This window comes from Hippocampus bargibanti, linkage group LG05 (assembly GCF_051943395.1).
Source record: "Hippocampus bargibanti isolate YZ-2025 linkage group LG05, ASM5194339v1, whole genome shotgun sequence".
NCBI lineage: Eukaryota > Metazoa > Chordata > Actinopteri > Syngnathiformes > Syngnathidae > Hippocampus > Hippocampus bargibanti.
Window position 1 is genome coordinate 1282858 of NC_142738.1, and position 18082 is coordinate 1300939.

An 18082-nucleotide genomic window follows, 5' to 3' on the forward strand; every position below is an offset into this window, starting at 1 on the left:
GGTTTTTTTCATGCTTGGGTGCCGATAAAGCGCTGGTCAGACCTCTGGCAATGTTTTTTTCCCTCCCGCAAGGGGCAGCAATTCCCCTTTTTCCAAGTTAGCGCTTTGTTCCAGCTTCAGCTGTTATTAAAGCACTATGTAAATCACTATACACAGGTAACATCCGACTTGCGACCAGCTCGACTTACGACCACGACCTCCAGACCCTATTTTTAATAATAATAATATTCCATTTAATTTCTAAGCGCCTTTTAAAAACTCTCAAGGTCACTTTACAGTCACAGGATCACTTTTTTTGTGGGTGAGCAGCGGCAGCCACATGCGCCAGCACTCACTCAACCCCGAAGTAAATCGGATAGAAAGCTAGCAAGTTAATAATTAGCTAACAGATAGCTAGCAATGTGTATGGTCATTTTGGCCAGCCAGCTAGCATTTTACTCTTGCACGCCAGTGGTTTGCCAGTCATTTAGCCTCCCAGACTCTATTCAACATTTTGAATGGATTTCGACTTACGACCATTTTGACTTACGACCGTTTGTTCGGAAACGGAACTCGGCTGTAAGTCGGATGTTACCTGTATTGTATTGCGTTGTATTTTGGACTGATGCCCTCATTTCAAGCTCCTACAACTGCAGACCCATATAACTTAGGAATTAACTTTTTTCTTTTATTCTGTGGGTCCTGGAATTCGAGTGACAATGACAAAAACCCTGGCACTGGAATGGGCACATTTTTGTACATCGTCTGGCAGGGAATGAGTTAATAGTGAACAACTAGATCCAGTTGGTAGTGATACCGGGCGATTAAAAGACAGCTGTCAGCCATTTTTATTATACGCTTTACTTCCATGCGGTTTGGTGGTTGACCGGTTAGCATGCTAACCTCGCAGTGCAAAGGTTCAGGGTTCGAGTTCAATACCGCGTGACGATTAGCCACCTTTCAACCATCTCACCCGAGATCGCCCTTTTCTGTTCGGCAGATGGAACAAATGACGGATGGAAGACAGGGGACGGATGGTCTTCGGAAGGAAACCGGACTTAATGAGGACTTTCCGCCAAAGGACCTTTTGATTGATGATGACTGACAGCACGTCAAAAGGGCTGGGAGGTAACTTGCGAGAGAGGGAGAGAGAAAGACAACAACCGATTGTGTCAGTTTGTATGAGGCCTTTTTCAGAATCAGAATCATCTTTATGTATTATTATTATTATTATTATTATTATTAGTATTATTATATACTTGATGTAAATAGGAAAGGTCTCGGGGTATTTGCTAATAACCAAGATACTTCCTGTTTCACAAAGTACAGGTAACATTCGACTTACGACCGAGTTCCGTTCGGACCAAATGGTCGTAAGTCAAAATGGTTGTAAGTGGAAATCCATTCAAAATGTTGAATAGTGACTTGGAGGCTAGATGACTGGCAAACTCCCCACTCTGGTGCCATCACACGGTCGATTGCTGTACAAAAGTGAGATGCTGCCTGAGAGGAGTCGGTGGAAAAGGTGGTGGGCAGGGTGCGGAGGGTCCAGTAGGATTTTTCTGCGCACTTGTTTAGATTTTTGCAGTGTGCTAGTCCTTGAGACTGGGTAGATTTATTCGCAACTTTTTTATGACTTTTTATATCGAGAAAAAATCAGATGGTGATATGAGTTTGTGGAAGGGTGGGGTGGGTGAAATGGAATGCGTCCACTTTGTCAAAGTGAGTCGTTGTTGCCAGGCACAAGCTGTCTCTGACTCAGCCTGCCAATGTCAGCTGTCATGCGCACGCAATAGCAATCGGTTGACAAGGGCGGGGGGGCCGAGGGTCAGGGGTCAGACGCAATACAAACATAAAACACGAGTTGGCACGGCGACGGACGCCGAGCGTGGCGGTATCTTCCGCATCGCCGCTACCACCGGCTCGCCTTTCACACCCGAGTGGAGACGAGGTGACGTTATTTCAAAACATCACCTGGGAACACCCCCCACCCCCACCCACAACACCCGCACATCACCCACCATCACTCACCCAAAACATTTTGGCATTTCGGGACGGAGACTCGCCACACTCAACTTTTTAGCGACGGATCAATGCTAATTATTGTTCGGTATTATTGTAAACTCCAATATCAATACAATATAAACCGCGTCAGTAGTACTTGGCGTCAAATGGAAGAGTTGGTTTGCTTGCTAACCAGTTGGTTATTTGGATAGTTACTTGGTTGGTTGTTTAGTTTGGTTGCTAGGTGAGTAATTAGTTAGTTCGTTAGTGTGGTTTCTAAGTCAGTAAATTGTTAAACAGTTAGTTAGTTAGTTAGTTGGTTAGCATGGTTGCTAGGTCAGTAATTTGTTAACCATTTATTTTGTTAGTTGCTGTGGTTGCTAGGTAAATAATTTGTTACACAGTTAGTTAGTTAGGTGATGTGGTTGCTAGGTGACTAATTTGTTAAAAACACTTAGTTTGTTAGCTAGTTAGTTGGTTAGTTGGTTCGTTATCTAGTTAGTTAGTTAGGTTTCTGGGTGAGTACTTTGTCAAACAGTTCCTTAGTTGGTTGGTGTAGTTGCTATGCAAGTAATTTGTTAGTGTGGTTGTTAGGTGCGTTGGTTGGTTGGTTAGTTAGTTAGTTAGTTAGTTAGTTAGTTAGTTAGTTAGTTAGTTAGTTAGTTAGTTATTTGCTGGTTGGTTGGTTGGTTGGTTGGTTGGTAGTTAGTTAGTAAGTTAGTTGGTTGGTTGGTGTGGTTGCTCAGTGAGTAATTTGATAAATAGTTATAATGATAATAATAATAATAAAATAATAATAATAATAATAATAATAATAATAATAATAACAATACATTTCATTTTAAGCGCCTTTCATGGCTCTCAAGGACACTTTAGTCACTGACTAGTACTATAATAAATAAAATACAATTACAAATAGAAGACAATAAATACAATAAATAAAACTATAAATAGAAACAAGAGAAAGAGCCACACAGCAAATGCCATTTTAAATAGGTGGCTTTTGAGATGGGATTTGAAGGTGGGAAGAAAATCGATGTTGCCAATGTTTCCGAGGAAGTGAGTTCCACAGTTTGGGGTCAGAAAGGGAAAAAAATGAGTCACGATACACTTTATGACATACTTATTCATAATGTAGCAGAAGCATCCACGGCACCTGTCGCATCTCACCCGCACGCCGCTGTATCCGCCGTGGGAATACACCAGCATCAATCCATACGGCGAGCGAGCTCGTTTGTAGCGCTCGCCCCGTATTGTTTTGTCGCTCGTCTCGTTTGTTCTTCCCCACTTTATTAATTACTCGAGGATTTCTCATTTTGGATGGTCATTAGAAACACATTATCGCACCGCTGACTTATTTACACCGCAACCCGTGTTGCCTTCGAGGCCCCGTATTGAGCCTGGGAAAATGGGAACACGCTCAAGTCCACCCAGGGGGAGCGGAGGAGGGGGGTGGGGATTAGCTTCTTGGTCAGAGTAAACAAAGCACATCCGTTGTGCTGGGAAGTCGCGGCGTGAAATGGCTTTTGGAATTTCGCCTTTGCAGCTCTCAACGGGCCAATCGCGTTATAGGATATTAGCGTCTGTTTGCCATTTTGTTTTTTGTTTTTCGGCGAGCTCAGCGAAGAGCACACCCGCACCCTTTTCAACTGGTGTTTCAACCGACACCATTTCAGAAAAACGTTTTATAGCATCTAAAATAGCCAAAACATGCAGGCTGATATTTTCAGTCAAATAACTGCGCGTACGCGGCGTGAAGGCCCTCTTGAAATTTTATCTGTTAGCTAACTAGCTAGCTAACAGATAAAATTTCAGCAGTGTTTTGGGTATTTTAGATTCTATAAAAGTTTTTCTGATGTCAGTTAGGAAACAAAAAAAATGGTGTCGGTTGTCGTTTAAGGGGCCACCTCACCGGCTGTAGCGTGCTACCAAAAAGAAGTATGATGCCATAAAAATGGCCTTGCTCATATAGCATAGGCGGATGGTTGCTATAGAAACACATTCCCTCAGTCGCTATGGCTGCTGGCAGCACCTTGCGTTGAGTCGCTGACGTGCACAATCTTTTTCTTGGCTCGGTGTTTTTTTGGCTTTTGTATCTCGAAGGGACACGACTCCCCCCAACCATGTCCGTTTGTCGATTTTTGTAACTTTTCCATCTTTTATCGGCAAATAGAAAACGTTTGCAAAGTAATAATAATAATAATAATACATTTCATTTATAAGCGCCTTTCATAACTCTCAAGGTCACTTTACAGTCACGGGATACGTTTTTCTGTGGGCGATCAGCGGCAGCCACGAGCGCCGGCGTTCACTCAAATTGATAGAAAGCTAGCTAACTCGCTAGCTAATAAATAGCCAGCTAGCTAGATAGATAGCTATGTGACTAATAGATATCTAGCTAGATCGCCAGCTATCTAACAGATAGCTAATAGATAGCTAGCCAGACAGCTAGCTCTATACTCTGTTAGATAGCTAGATAAATAAAAATAACTGAAGAGAGGAAAAAAGCTATATACCTAATAGATATCTAGCCAGATAGCCAGCCAGATAGCTAACGGATAGCAAATAGATAGAAAGCTAGTTAGCTAGCCATATAGCTAGCTAGATACCCAGATAGATAGCTAGATAAATAAAAATAAGTGAAGAGAGGAAAAAAGCTACACAGCAAATAGATATCTAGCTAAATAGCCAACTAGCCAGCCAGATAGCTAAGAGATAGCATATACATAGCAAGCTAGGTAGCTTGCCAGATCGCCAGCTAGATAGTTTGCTAGATAGCTAGATAGATAGATAGCTGGATAGCTAGGTAAATAAAAAGAAGTGGAGAGAGGAAAAAAGCTATATAGCTAATAGATATCTAGCTAGATAGCCAGCCAGATACCTAACTGATAGCTAACTGATAGGTAACTGATAGCTAACAGATAGCTGTTAGATAGCTCATAGATAGCAAGCTAGTTAGCTAGCCAGATAGCCAGCTGGATAGCTAGAAAATAAAAATAAGTGAAGAGAGGAAAAAAAGCTATATACCTAATAGATATCTAGCTAGATAGCCAGCCAGATAGTTAACAGATAGCAAATAGATAGCTAGCTAGTTAGCTTGCTATCTATTTAGCTAGCTATATACCCAGATAGATAGCTAGATAAATGAAAATAAGTGAAGAGAGAAAAAAAAGCTATATACTTAATATATATCTAGCTAAATAGCCAGATAGCCAGCCAAATAGCTAACTGATAGCTAATAATAATAATAATAATAATAATAATCCATTTCCGTTTCTAAGCGCCTTTCAAGACGCTCAAGGTCATTTAACAGTCACAGTTTAAGTTTTTTCTGTGGGTAAGCAATATATAGCTATGAGATAACAAGCTATGTAGCTAGCCAGATAACCGGCTAGATAGCTAGCTAGATAGCCAGATAGATAGATAACTGAATAGCTAGATAAATAAAAAGAAGTGAAGAGAGAAGTGAAGCTATATAGCTAATAGAAAAGCCCAGCGCGCCCACCTCAGACTTCATCTGCCGACGCGGTGGGTGGGAACGGCTAATCAACTTCTGGCGAGGGATTGTCTGGAAACGGCGGCTGGCTGGCTGCTCGCTAATTGGAAATGAGCGATTGGCTGTCACATAGAAGACCAGACGGGGTTGTGCGTGCATCAGTACGGTCGAATTGTCAAGGGCAGGTCGACCCCGTCCGTGGGAGACGTTTCCATTCCCCGGAGTGATGGCCATCGCTGTCTGCTTGTCTTAAAGGACAACCGACATCACTTTTTTGTTTCCTAACTGACGTCAGAAAAACTTTCATAGAATCTAAAATACCCAAAACACGCAGTATGATATTTTTTAGTCAAATGCAAAACATCAATAAAAATGACTTAAAGTGTCCAAAATCTGCAAAAAAAAAATGAACCCGGAAGTGGCCAGTTTCAGAAGGTCCCGCCCCCTTGTTCGTGGTGTCACCCCAAGAAGTCTTGCCTTGCTGGAGAATCAAAACAATGGCTTCAGATTCGGACAATATGCTTTCTTGTTACTCATCCAGTTATGAATATGATTCAAATAGTTCTGAAGAGATATCTGGGGGCGGGAAATGTAGCACCAAAAAGAGGCAGAAAATGGCGACAAAGCTCCATGTAAGAAATTAATCAGCCCAGTTCCACAGGCTGAAATATTCCTTACGCGGAGCTTTGTCGCCAACTTCTGCCTCTTTTTGGTGCTACATGAAGTTTTCAGACCAAACAAAGTATCGCAAAATGCATTGACGTGATGGAAGGACCTCGAGAATGCGTCTTTTTTTCAGTCAGGGGCGTTCCTTTAGTGACGTCACGAACGGACTTGTCACCACCTCAAAAACAAGACTTCCGGAATATTCAGCGCGAGTCTTAAAAGATAAAATATAGCTATATGCGGTGGAATTTTTGTAAAATACACTCAGTAGAAGTCATTTGAATTCATTTTACAAATTATGGACACAACTTCTCCGGAGGCGTCGGTTGTCCTTTAAGAGACGTCTGTTCCGTCACCTGTCGTCAAGCAAAGCACACCCGCGCTACGCGCATTCACACACACACACACCCGCGCACGCATTGAATTCTGAATATTTTATTCAAGGACACCTGTTATGATTGTTTTTATTTCTTTATATATATATATATCGTATGAAATAAGTGATTTTTAGACACACACACACACACAATGTAGTGTATGAACTGGATCCATGACAGCAAATTATCATCATAATTTGTTTTGTCTTGAACTCATTGACTGCCAGACAAAAAATGTGTCCACCCCAGTGCCAGGGTTTTTGTCATTTTTCACTCAAATTGATAATAATTCTAAACAAACAAAATACAATTAAATAAAATGAATGAATGAATAAATGAACAACTAAATAAATGAATGAATAAATAAATAAATACATTGGTAGTAATAATTATAAACAAACAAACAAAATAAAAAGCAGAATGAATGAATGTATAAATAAATAAATACAGGAAAAACATGCATGCATGCATGCATGCATGCATGCATACATATACATACATACATACATACATACATACATACATACATACATACTCACACACACACATACACACATACTCACACACACACATACATACATACATACTAAGAATAATTCTAAACAAACAAAATAAAAAATAAATGAATAAATCCATAGGTAAATAAATACATAAGTAAATAAATACATAAGTAAATAAATACATGAATAAATAAATACATAATAAAAAAAGTATGAATAAATGAACAGAATGAATGAATAAATCAATCAATAAATCAATACATCAATAATAAATAAATCAATAAATCAATCAATCAATAAATAAATAAAAATGAATCTAAAAAACCAGATGGATGGAGCATTCTGTCCCTGGGACGGAATGTCCATCTCTCTGTGTGACATCATACTAATCAGTCAGTAAGGACGCCAGATCGGGGGGGACAAAAACATCTACTGGCAATCATACATTTAAGAAATAATCTTCCCAACAAATAATTTCCAAATTTCAGGATCAAACAGAAAAGACCAACCCGGTTTGATTATGATGCTGTTGCCATGGTTACCTAATTCAACGACACACCGGTCCAGTATTTGGAGACACTGTTTGTCATTCACCAACGCACAAACGTAGTCAAAGGACCTTCGGTCACATCACAAAGGATGTTTTTGTTCCGAACTCAAGAGCGCTCAGCTGCTGTGCCAGAAAAGGAAGTGGCGAAAGTGCCAGGATGTTGGCGCTCATCTTTTCCTGTCCCCCTATAACAATCCAGTTTGCTGCCGTGTTTATGATGTCGCCCTAAATTTCAATATTGTGTGGGTCCTGAAATTTGAGTGACAATGACAAAAACCCTGGCACTGGACTGGACACTTTTTTAAGCACATCATCTGGCAAAAAAAAAATGCTTTTGACATCATTGGTTTAATGCAAAAGAGTAAAAAAAAACCTTGAAACTAGTTTTCCACACCCACGTTCTTTGAGTGCAGACGTGGTATGTTATCGAGTGGAGTACTTTTGCTGTTATGAGACCGAAAAAGACCCCACGACAGGCTAATGTTCAGCCGAAGAGGACACAAAAGAAAATGACGGTCGAGCAGAAGAAGGAGATCATGGAAAAACACGAACAAGGTGTGACTTAGCGTCCCAGTACCAGTATGCTAAGTCGACCATTGCTACGTGTGGCTAAGGGGTGTTTCTGTGTTGTCTAAGCATCGGTTTCAGGCAATAGAAGAGGTTGAAAAACTTCTGTTGATTTGGATTAACGAAAAGCAGCTAGCAGGGGACAGTGTGAGTGAGGGTATTCTTCATTCGGATATCATCAAGAGGCAACTACATCAACGACCATCACAAAGGTAAATAAAACCACTTTATTATCCAGTACAGTTTATTTCTTTAATTACAATACAATAGCACCTTTGTTATATGTAAAATAAGGTATGTTTTGTGTAGTTTTAAGGCTTATTTAGTAGAAAATTATGTTGTATGGGGACCTGAGAACGGATTATTCTCATTTTAATGGTTTCTTATGAGAAATAAATGTTTGGCAGACGACCCTTTCGCCTTACAAAGGTCTCAGGCAATAAAAGAGGTTGAAAAACTGTTGATTTATATTAATCAAAAGCAGCTAGCAGGGGACAATGTGTGTGAGGGTTATATTGCCGGTAACTTCACTCAGATATCCTTAAGATATCAACTACATATTATTTGTTCTTTAGTTGTTTTTTGTTGTTGTTGTTTTTTTTTTTTTACTTTATGTTACTTTTGAGTTGAGTGAACGCTGGCCCGTGTGGCTGCCGCTGCTCACCTGCACAAAAAATATCCTGTGACCATAGTGTCCTTGAGAGTTTTGAAAGGCGCTTATAAATGAAATGTATTATTATTATTATTATTATTATTATTATTATTTATTATGTATATTTTGTTTTTTTGCTTTCATTCCTTCCATAACTTTGCTGCTGTGAAATGTAAATTTCTCCACTGCGAGACAAATAAAGGCAAATCCAATCCAATCCAATTATTATTATTACATCGACCATCACAAAGGTAAATAAAACAACTTTATTAGACAGTACAGTTAATTGCTTTAATTGCAATACAATAATAATAATAATTTTATTTTTTAAGCTCATTTCAAAACTCTCAAGGACACTTTACAGTTAGGATATTTTTTCTGCGGGTGAGCAGCGACAGCCACACGCGCCAGCATTCACTCAACCCGGAAGTAACATAAAGTAAAAAAATACCTAAAATAGGGTATCTTTTGTGTAGTTTTAAGGCTTATTTAGTAAAAAATTATATTTTATGGGGACCTGGGAACGGATTATTCTCATTTTAATGGTTTCTTATGGGAAATAAATATTTGGAAGATGAACTTTTTGCCTTAAACACACTTTCTGGGAACCAATTAAGTTCATAAACTGAGGTATCACTGTATTTTATGATTTGTTTTATATTTTGCACCTCCCCCCCCCGTGCTGCTCCCTTTTGACACATTTAAATGATGTTAACCCTGCGCAAAGACACCCATGAGACATCACATGTCAGGTCAAGACCTGAAATGCATCTGGAACATTGGCTTCAGGTTAATGGGATTTGAAAATGTGCTGGTACGAGTAGCATGTTTTTTTTGTTTTTTTTTTTTTTTTTGGGGGGTGGGGGGGCGTTTTTTTTTTTTTTTTTTCCACGAGGGTAAACACAGGTGGGAGTCCTGCGCATTTGTGATGCAGATTTCATTTGGAGGCTTTCTAGCGGAAAGCTGCAATAACCTCAACATGCCGCACGTGATGAATAATGCACACACCTACTCTGGCACACACACACATGTATGTGCGCGAGGTACTCATACGTTAAATATGTAGCGAGGAAATATCAGTCTTCCCTGAGATGAAGACAAAAACAAGGGATGATGATGGAAAAAATATCAATAAGAAGCTTTGACAATGAGATTATTATTTGTGGGGGGAAAAAACTTGGGCTACAACAATCAATGATTTTTATTATTATTATTATTATTATTATTTTATTTATTATTATATTTTTTGTTTGCACATGAAGTCATATTGTAAGTCTAATATATGGAAAAAGTTTGAAAATACTCAATTCAGTGAGGGTGCGCCTTATACTTGGGTGCGCCTTATATATGGAAAAAAGTGAAAATATATACCATTCATTGAAGGTGCGCCTTATACTCCGTTGCGCCTTATTTATGGCAAAAGTTTGAAAATAGTCAATTCAGTGAGGGTGCGCCTTATACTCGGGTGCGCCTTATACATTGGAAAAAATTAAAATATATACCATTCATTGGATGTGCGCTTATACTTATTTACATTGAAAATAGTCAAAAATATTAAAATATAATACCATTCATTGGGTGCGCCTTATACTCCGTGCGCCTTATTTATGGCTTATTTATGGAAAATGGAAAAAAGTTATGAAATGGCATAATCAATTCAGTGAGGGCGCGTCTCATACTCGGGTGCGCCTTATATATGGAAAAAAATATATATATACCATTCATTGGATGTGCGCCTTATACTCCGGTGCGCCTTATTTATAGAAAAAAGTTTGAAAATACACCATTTATTGGGGGTGCACCTTATACTCGGGTGCGCCTTATATGGAAAAACGTGAAAATATACACCATTCATTGGAGGTGCGCCTTATACGCCGGTGCACCTTATTTATGGAAAAAGTTTGAAAATATATCATTCACTGGGGGTGCGCCTTATACTCCAGTGCACCTTATATATGGGAAAATGTTGAAAATACACCATTCATTTGGCCTTATACTCCGGTGCGCCTTATATATGGAAAACGTTTGAAAATACTCAATTCAGTGAGGTGCGCCTTATACTCAGGTGCGCCTTATATATGGAAAAAAAATATTCCATTCATTGGGGGTGCGCCTTATACTCCGGTACGCCTTATATATGGAAATTTTTGAAAATATTGCATTCATTAGGGGTGTGTTTTACCCACCGGTGTGCCTTATATATGGAAACAGTTTGAAAATACACCATTCCTTATACTCCGGTGCACCTTATACACCGGAAAATACAATCATCTAGTTAACTTTTTTTTCCACACTACAGTGCCATCTAGTGGATTCGGTAAGACACGCAACCACTTGTCCCCAAATGCAAATTCCCCTCATCACACGAAACCTGCTTATTAACTCATTAAAAATGAAAACACAGCGATTGATTGGCTTCCCCAGTGTTGACTGGGAAATGACATATTTTGTGTGAAGACATCACCTCGAAAAAAATACTAAACTAAAACGCAAAATGTCCTCCTAAAAGGCACTTTGCGTCTAAGAAGCAGTCAAGCCCGTCGCAATTTTGACAGAGGGGAGGGGAGGGGGGGGTGAAAAATGAGCAAGTATGACATTTTTCACCATTTTTTACTTTTTTTTTCTCTCTCATTTTGAATCCACAGCGGCCCAAATGGATTTCCGGATGAAATGGCGTTGATTTTTTTTTTTTATTTTAAATCTAAAATCAAAATGTCGGGCTATTACGGAGGTAAGCAAGCCTTTGACCTCGTCTGCAGGGGTTCCGCTTTGTGTTTGACGGCACAAATAATGCATCACTGATGGAAAAACATCAGGTGGTCATGCCGGGGGGGGCGGGGTCTCTTTCCAACTTGACAACATTTGCAGATAAAAGCTTTTTTTTCTCTCTTTTCTTTAAAGGACAAGCGACGTCTCCGGACAAGTTGTGTCCATAATTTGTAAAATGGCTTCAAATGACTTCTACTCAGCGTATTTGACAAAGAATCCACCGCATATAGCTATATTTTACCTTTTAAGACTCGCGCTGAATATTCTGGAAGTTTGTTTTTGAGTTGGTGACGAGTCCGTACGTGACGTCACTGAAGGAACGCCCCTGACCGAAAAAAGGACACATTGTAGCAGTCCTTCCATCACGTCAATATATTTTGCTGTACTTGTTTGCTCTGAAAACGTCATGTTGCACCAAAAAGAGCCAGGAGAGGGCGACCAAGCTCCTTGTAAGGAATTTATCAGCCTGTGGAAACGGGCTGATTAATTTCTCACAGGAGGTTGGTCGCCATTTTCTGCCTCTTTTTTGGTGATCCATTTCCCCCCAATGTTGCCTCAAAATGGCACGAAATAGAATAGATAGCGAGTAGATAGTGAATAGATAGCGAGTAGATAGATAGCGAATACATAGCGAATAGATAGAAAGTAGATAGATATCGAGTGGATAGATAGCGAATAGATAGATAGCAAGTAAATAGCGAACTAGATAGCTAGCAAATAGATGACGAGCTAAATAGCTAGCGAATAGATAGCGAGCCAGATTGCTGGCGAGCTAGATAGCTAGCCAGCTAGATAGCTCGCGAGCTAGATAGCTATATAGCAAATAGATAGCTAGCTAGCCAGCCAGCGAGAGAGTTAACAAATAGCAAATAAATAATAATAACCCCCTCTTCTTGAAATCGGAACACGGTATTCTCATGGCGCTTCGGAGGATTTATGACGCTAACAAATAAACATCGTTTTGCAAATCGTGTGTGTGTGTGTGTGTGTGTGTGTGTGTGTGTGTGTGTGTGTGTGTGTGTGTGTGTGTATTTGTGTGTGTTTCTTTAGTGTGTATGTGTGCGTGCTGCGTCTTTAGTGAGATGAATGAACTGGGCTCTAGTTGTTAGCCTCCTTTTCTTTTTTGAAGCTCCATATATCATCACCCCCCGCAGACTCATCTTACGGAGCGACTCAACTAAGAGAATTTCTCATAAGATGATCACATTGTGTGTGTTTGTTGCTGGCGAGCTATCTAGCTAGCTATCTATTAGCTAGCTAGCTGCCTATCTAGCTAGTTATTTAATAGCTATATAATAGTAATCTATTGGCTATCTATTAGCTATCTAGCTGGCTATCTAGCTAGTTATCTAATAGCTATATAATAGTGATCTATTCGCTATCTATTAGTTCGCTAGTTAGCTTTCTATCTTTTGGAGTTACTTCCGGGTTGAGTGAACGCTGCTCATCCACAGAAAAACTTATCCTTTGACTGTAAATTATTAGTAGCAGTAGTAGTAGTATTATGATGATGATGGTGATGATGATTTATTGTGATTATTATTATTATTATCATTATTATTATTATTATTATTATTATTTATTATTATTATTATTATTATTATTATTATTATTCTGATTATTATGTGCACCATTTGAGACCGGAGAGACGTCTCTGTTTCCGTTGCAGGTTTTCGCCGTCTTCTTTTGTTTAGCGTGTGCATAGCGTAAGACAAACAAGGCCGGCCTCCATCAAGTATTTATGAATCCGCGTCATCCCGTTTCTGCGTGCAATGGCTTCCAAGGTGAACGTCAAGTTCACGTAATAGTCAAATAATCAAAGATACAGAAGTAGCCATGAATGCCTTGGGGTTGAAACGATAGCGGCGTCCAAGGGCGGCTTGGCCAAGGTTCCCTGAATGCACCGCGCCTCTCATTTGCATAAGAATCACATCAGGTGCGCACGTCGGGTGCGCAATGTGCTTTTGCCAGCGGCCATGCCCGCAGATGAGGGGATACATTAGGCACCAGGGAAGGGGGCTTGGGCGGGGGCGTATCTTTGCACTCAGTGGTTGCAAAATGAGCGCTGCGCTAAACTTGAGGTCCCGCAGGTGTCCTATAAGGCATTTATTTATTTATTTATTTATTTGTGTATTTATTTATTTAGTTATTCATTTATTTATGTCAGAATACCTTTATTCATCCCACATATTTATTCGTTCATTCGTGTATTTAGTTTTTTATTTATTTGTGTATTTATTTTATTTATTTATTCGTGTATTTATTTATTTATTCATTCATTTATTTATTCGTTCATTCATATATTTATGTATTTATTTGGGTATTTATTTATTTATTTATTCATTCGTTTATTCATTTATTCGTTCATTTGTGTATTTATGTATTTATTTATTTGTGTATTTATTTATGTATTTATTTATTCGTTCATTCATGTATTTATTTATTTATTCGTGTATTTATTTATTTATTTGTGTATTTATGTATTTATTTATTTATTCGTTCAATCGTGTATTTATTTATTTATTTATTCGTGTATTTATTTATTTGTGTATTTATTTATTTGTTTATTTATTTATTCGTTTATTCATTTATTCATTTATTCGTGTATTTATTTATTTATTCGTGTATTTATTTATTCGTGTATTTAATTATTTATTTATTTATTCGTGTATTTATTCATGTATTTAGTTATTTATTTATTCGTGTATTTATTTATTTATTTATTCGTTTATTCGTGTATTTATTTATTTATTCGTGTATTTATTCATTTATTTATTTATTTATTTATTCGTTCATTTATTTATTTATTTATTTATTCATTCATTCATGTGTTTATTTATTTATTCGTGTATTTATTTGTGTATTTATGTATTTATTTATGTATTTATTCGTGTATTTATTCATATATTTAGTTATTTATTTATTCGTGTATTTATTTATTTATTTATTTATTTATTTATTCATATATTTATTTATTTATTTATTCGTGTATTTAGTTATTTATTTATTCATTCGTTTATTTATTTTCGTGTATGTATTTATTTATTTATTTGTTTGTTTGTTCATTCGTGTGTTTATTTATTTATGTATTTATTTATTCATGTATTTATATATATATATATATATATATATATATATATATATATATATATATATATATATATATATATGTGTGTGTGTGTGTGTGTGTGTGTGTGTGTGTGTGTGTGTGTGCGTGTGTGTGTGTGTGTGTGTGTAGTGTAATAGCCATAGCCATATAGCCAAAAAGAACAACCCGGCAATATATCAGTCTATGCATACATCACATTTCCTTTCTGAGACTTCCTCCCTGGAGGAATGGCCGTTAATTAGGCCCCCTCTCCTTTCACATTGGTCCGTGCCAGCGCCTGAAGAAAAGGCGGGCAAGAAAAGTCTCCTGCGGGGATTGCGCGAAGGCGCCTGCCTGGCAGAGATGTTATCTACCCGAGGGCCGTGGGAATCCGTTTGTGTTGGCTGACGTACGGCTCATTGTGTCGGGAGAAAGAGAGCATTTCGTGATCACACACTAATTAACTGCAAGTGCGCCCAAGGACTGGATAGCCGGATTTCTCGACTGGGGGTGAAGTGTGATTGTGTTGGAGAGGAGCGGGCGGGGGGGGATCATCCGGTTTGTTTCGGCCACTCAAAGACCTGTTAACTTGTAGAAAGCTAGCTAGCTAGCCAATCGTTAGCCAACAGATAACTAGCTAGATAGCCAGCCAGCTAGATAGCCAGCCAACTAAATAGTGAATAGATGTAGCTAACTCGATAGCTTGCTAGCCGCCCAGATAGCTAATAGATAGCAAATAGGTTGAAAATGATAATAATAATCATCATCATAATCCATTTGATTTATAAGCGCCATTCAAAACGCTCGAGGTGAGTTTACAGTCACAGGATATGTTTTTGTCTGTGGGTGAGCGGCGGCAGCCACGTGCGCTAGCGTTCACACTACCCGGAAGTAACTCAAATAGATAGTAAGCTAGCTAGCAGGCCAATCCTTAGCCAACAGATACCTAGCTAGATAACCAGCCAGCTAGATAGCCAACCAGCTAAATAGCCAACCAGCTAGATAGTGAATAGATAGCAAATAGCTATCAAAGGATAATAATAATAATACATTTCATTTGTAAGCGCCTTTCAAAACTCTCAAGGACACTTTACAGTCACTGGATATTTTTTTCCGCGTGTGAGCAGCGGCGGCCACACGCGCCAGCGTTCACTCAACTTGGAAGTAACTGAAAATAGATAGAAAGCTAGCTAGCTAATAGATACAGTAATAATAATAATACATTTCATTTAAAAGCATCTTTCAAAACTCTCAAGGTCACTTTACAGTCGCTAATAGATAGCTACCTAGCCACCTAGATAGCTAAACGATAGCTAGCAAGACAGCTAATAGAGAGCAAATAAATAGTTAGGTAGCTAGCTAGCTAGCTATTAGATACAGAATGGACGTATTAGGGTATTTTTGGGTGTCTGTCTGTCGGGTCCTCTCAAAACGGCCATAATCTTCGTGTCAAGTGTGAGGAGCTGTTACCTTTCATTCTGTCAAATGGTGGCAGAAGTCCCTCTTTATAAACGACACCCTGCACGGTGACATTATTGAAAAGGTCACCTGCTTGCCTTTCGCTAGCTCGTCACCGTTTCCCGTGGTGATAAGTGAAGGTCCCTGTCCTACTTTGGAGATGGGCTAATTTGCCATCAATGTATCATTTTGTCATCAGACCTCGACATCCCATGCCTGGCTCCTCCTTTTCCAGTGGCAGGGTTGGCCTTCGTTGTCAGGTAGTGACCTCTGCTGCCCCAAAGTGGCACTACAAGTGTTTCTGCAGATGCGCTTCCATCGGGAAAAAAGAGGTGAGAGGCTCAATCTCACATTTGTTATACAGTCAAACCTCGATTTTCGAGCATAATCCATTCCAGAAAGCTCTTTGAAATCCGGCACATTTCTCATTATAATCAATGTAATCATACTCTGTTTTTTTAACTCATTCACTGCCAGACAATGTGCTAAACCCACATTTGTTTATATCTAGCTAGCTATCTATTAGCTATATGGCTAGCTAGGTATTTGAGTCAGGAAACATAGTTATCTAGCTAGCTATCTAGTGACTATCTGGATATTAGTTATAACCATTATATTAGTTATCTATTAGCTAGCTAGCTAACTTGATCTATTTGAGTTATTCCTGTTTAAACGGGGTCACCATTGCTAGCTATCTATTTGCTATCTATTAGCTGTCTAGCTGTTTGGCTCTCTATTAGTTATCTATTAGCTAGCTAGCGCACTTGATCTATTTAAGTTATTCCTGGTTGAACGGGGTCACCGTTGTTGCCTACCTACCTAGCTATCTACTTGCTATCTATTAGCTCTCTAGCTGGTTAACTGGCCGGCTATCTATTAGTTATCTATTAGCTAGCTAGTTAACTTGATCTATTTGAGTTATTCCAGGTTGACCGGGGTCACCGTTGCTGGCTACCTAGCTAGCTATCTATTAGCTGGCTAGCTGGCTATCTATTATTTATCTATTAGCTAGCTAGTTAACTTGATCTATTTGAGTAATTCCCGGTTGAGTGAACGCTGGCGCATGTGGCTGCCACTGCTCACCCACAGAAAAACTGATCATGTGGCTGTAAAGTGACCTTGAGAGTTTTGAAAGGCACTGATGAATGAAATGTATTATATTATTATTATATCAAGCTATCCAGCTATCTGGCTAGCTATCCGCTGCCTAGCTATTTGCTATCTATTTGCTATCTAGTTCCCTGACCGCCGATCTATCTAGCTAGCTATTAGCTATATGGGTATCTAGCTGGCTAGCTATTAGCCCTCTATTGGCTAGCTAGCTAGCTTTCTATCGATCGTGTGTGGTCGTCGATGTAAAATGTTGACACATTTTCCATTCAATGTCCTATTTCAGACACAACATAACAATCGTAACTGCCAATGACTGCCACAACAAACACTGAGCAGATTGTTGTTTGTCCATGACACATTTAGCAAATCCAACAAGGTTTTTCACCCCCCGCCCCTGTCGGCTGTCTGTTTGTGTGAGATTGTGCTCGTATAATTAAGCTGATATATAATTGTCAAGTGTGTCAGACCCCGTATGTGTTTACCTTGCTATGAAATTCACAAATGAGCCACTTGCGTCTTTATTTTATTTTATTTTATTTTTGGCGAAGGATTTGCCTGCTTTGTATGCCGCACGATGGATTAGCAAACAGAATGGCACATGGTGTCATATTTATTTATTTATTTATTTATTTATTTATTTACAGTGATACCTCAATCGGGGCCCAAAGCTTCATTTTCACCAGTGGATCAGAGACGTCATGGTGGAATGTGCGTGTCGGCTACAAGATAAGTTTTCAAAGCATACACGAAGCTGTAGCAACCGTTGACAAAAAGACATTATCTCACGTCTCCTGTCCAAAGTCAATCCGCTTCAGTTCCAAGCCGCAACTTTACAGCAACTGCCTTTACAGCAGCTCCTGTAT

General features: G+C 38.9%; 1 protein-coding gene across 3 annotated transcripts in view; it reads left to right on the top strand.

Annotated features, from left to right (window-relative positions):
* Positions 1-991: 991 nt before the first annotated feature.
* hmg20a (high mobility group 20A) overlaps positions 992-18082 on the top strand; it is a 34296-nt gene continuing 17205 nt past the window's right edge. The window contains exon 1 of one of the 3 annotated variants that reach the window (XM_088996852.1): positions 992-1107. In XM_088996852.1, the coding sequence (XP_088852978.1) occupies positions 1074-1107 (34 nt within the window). In that variant the 5' untranslated portion in view covers positions 992-1073. The remainder of the gene's footprint in view (positions 1108-18082) is intronic. The other 2 variants (XM_088996851.1, XM_088996850.1) reach the window with 2 other exon arrangements.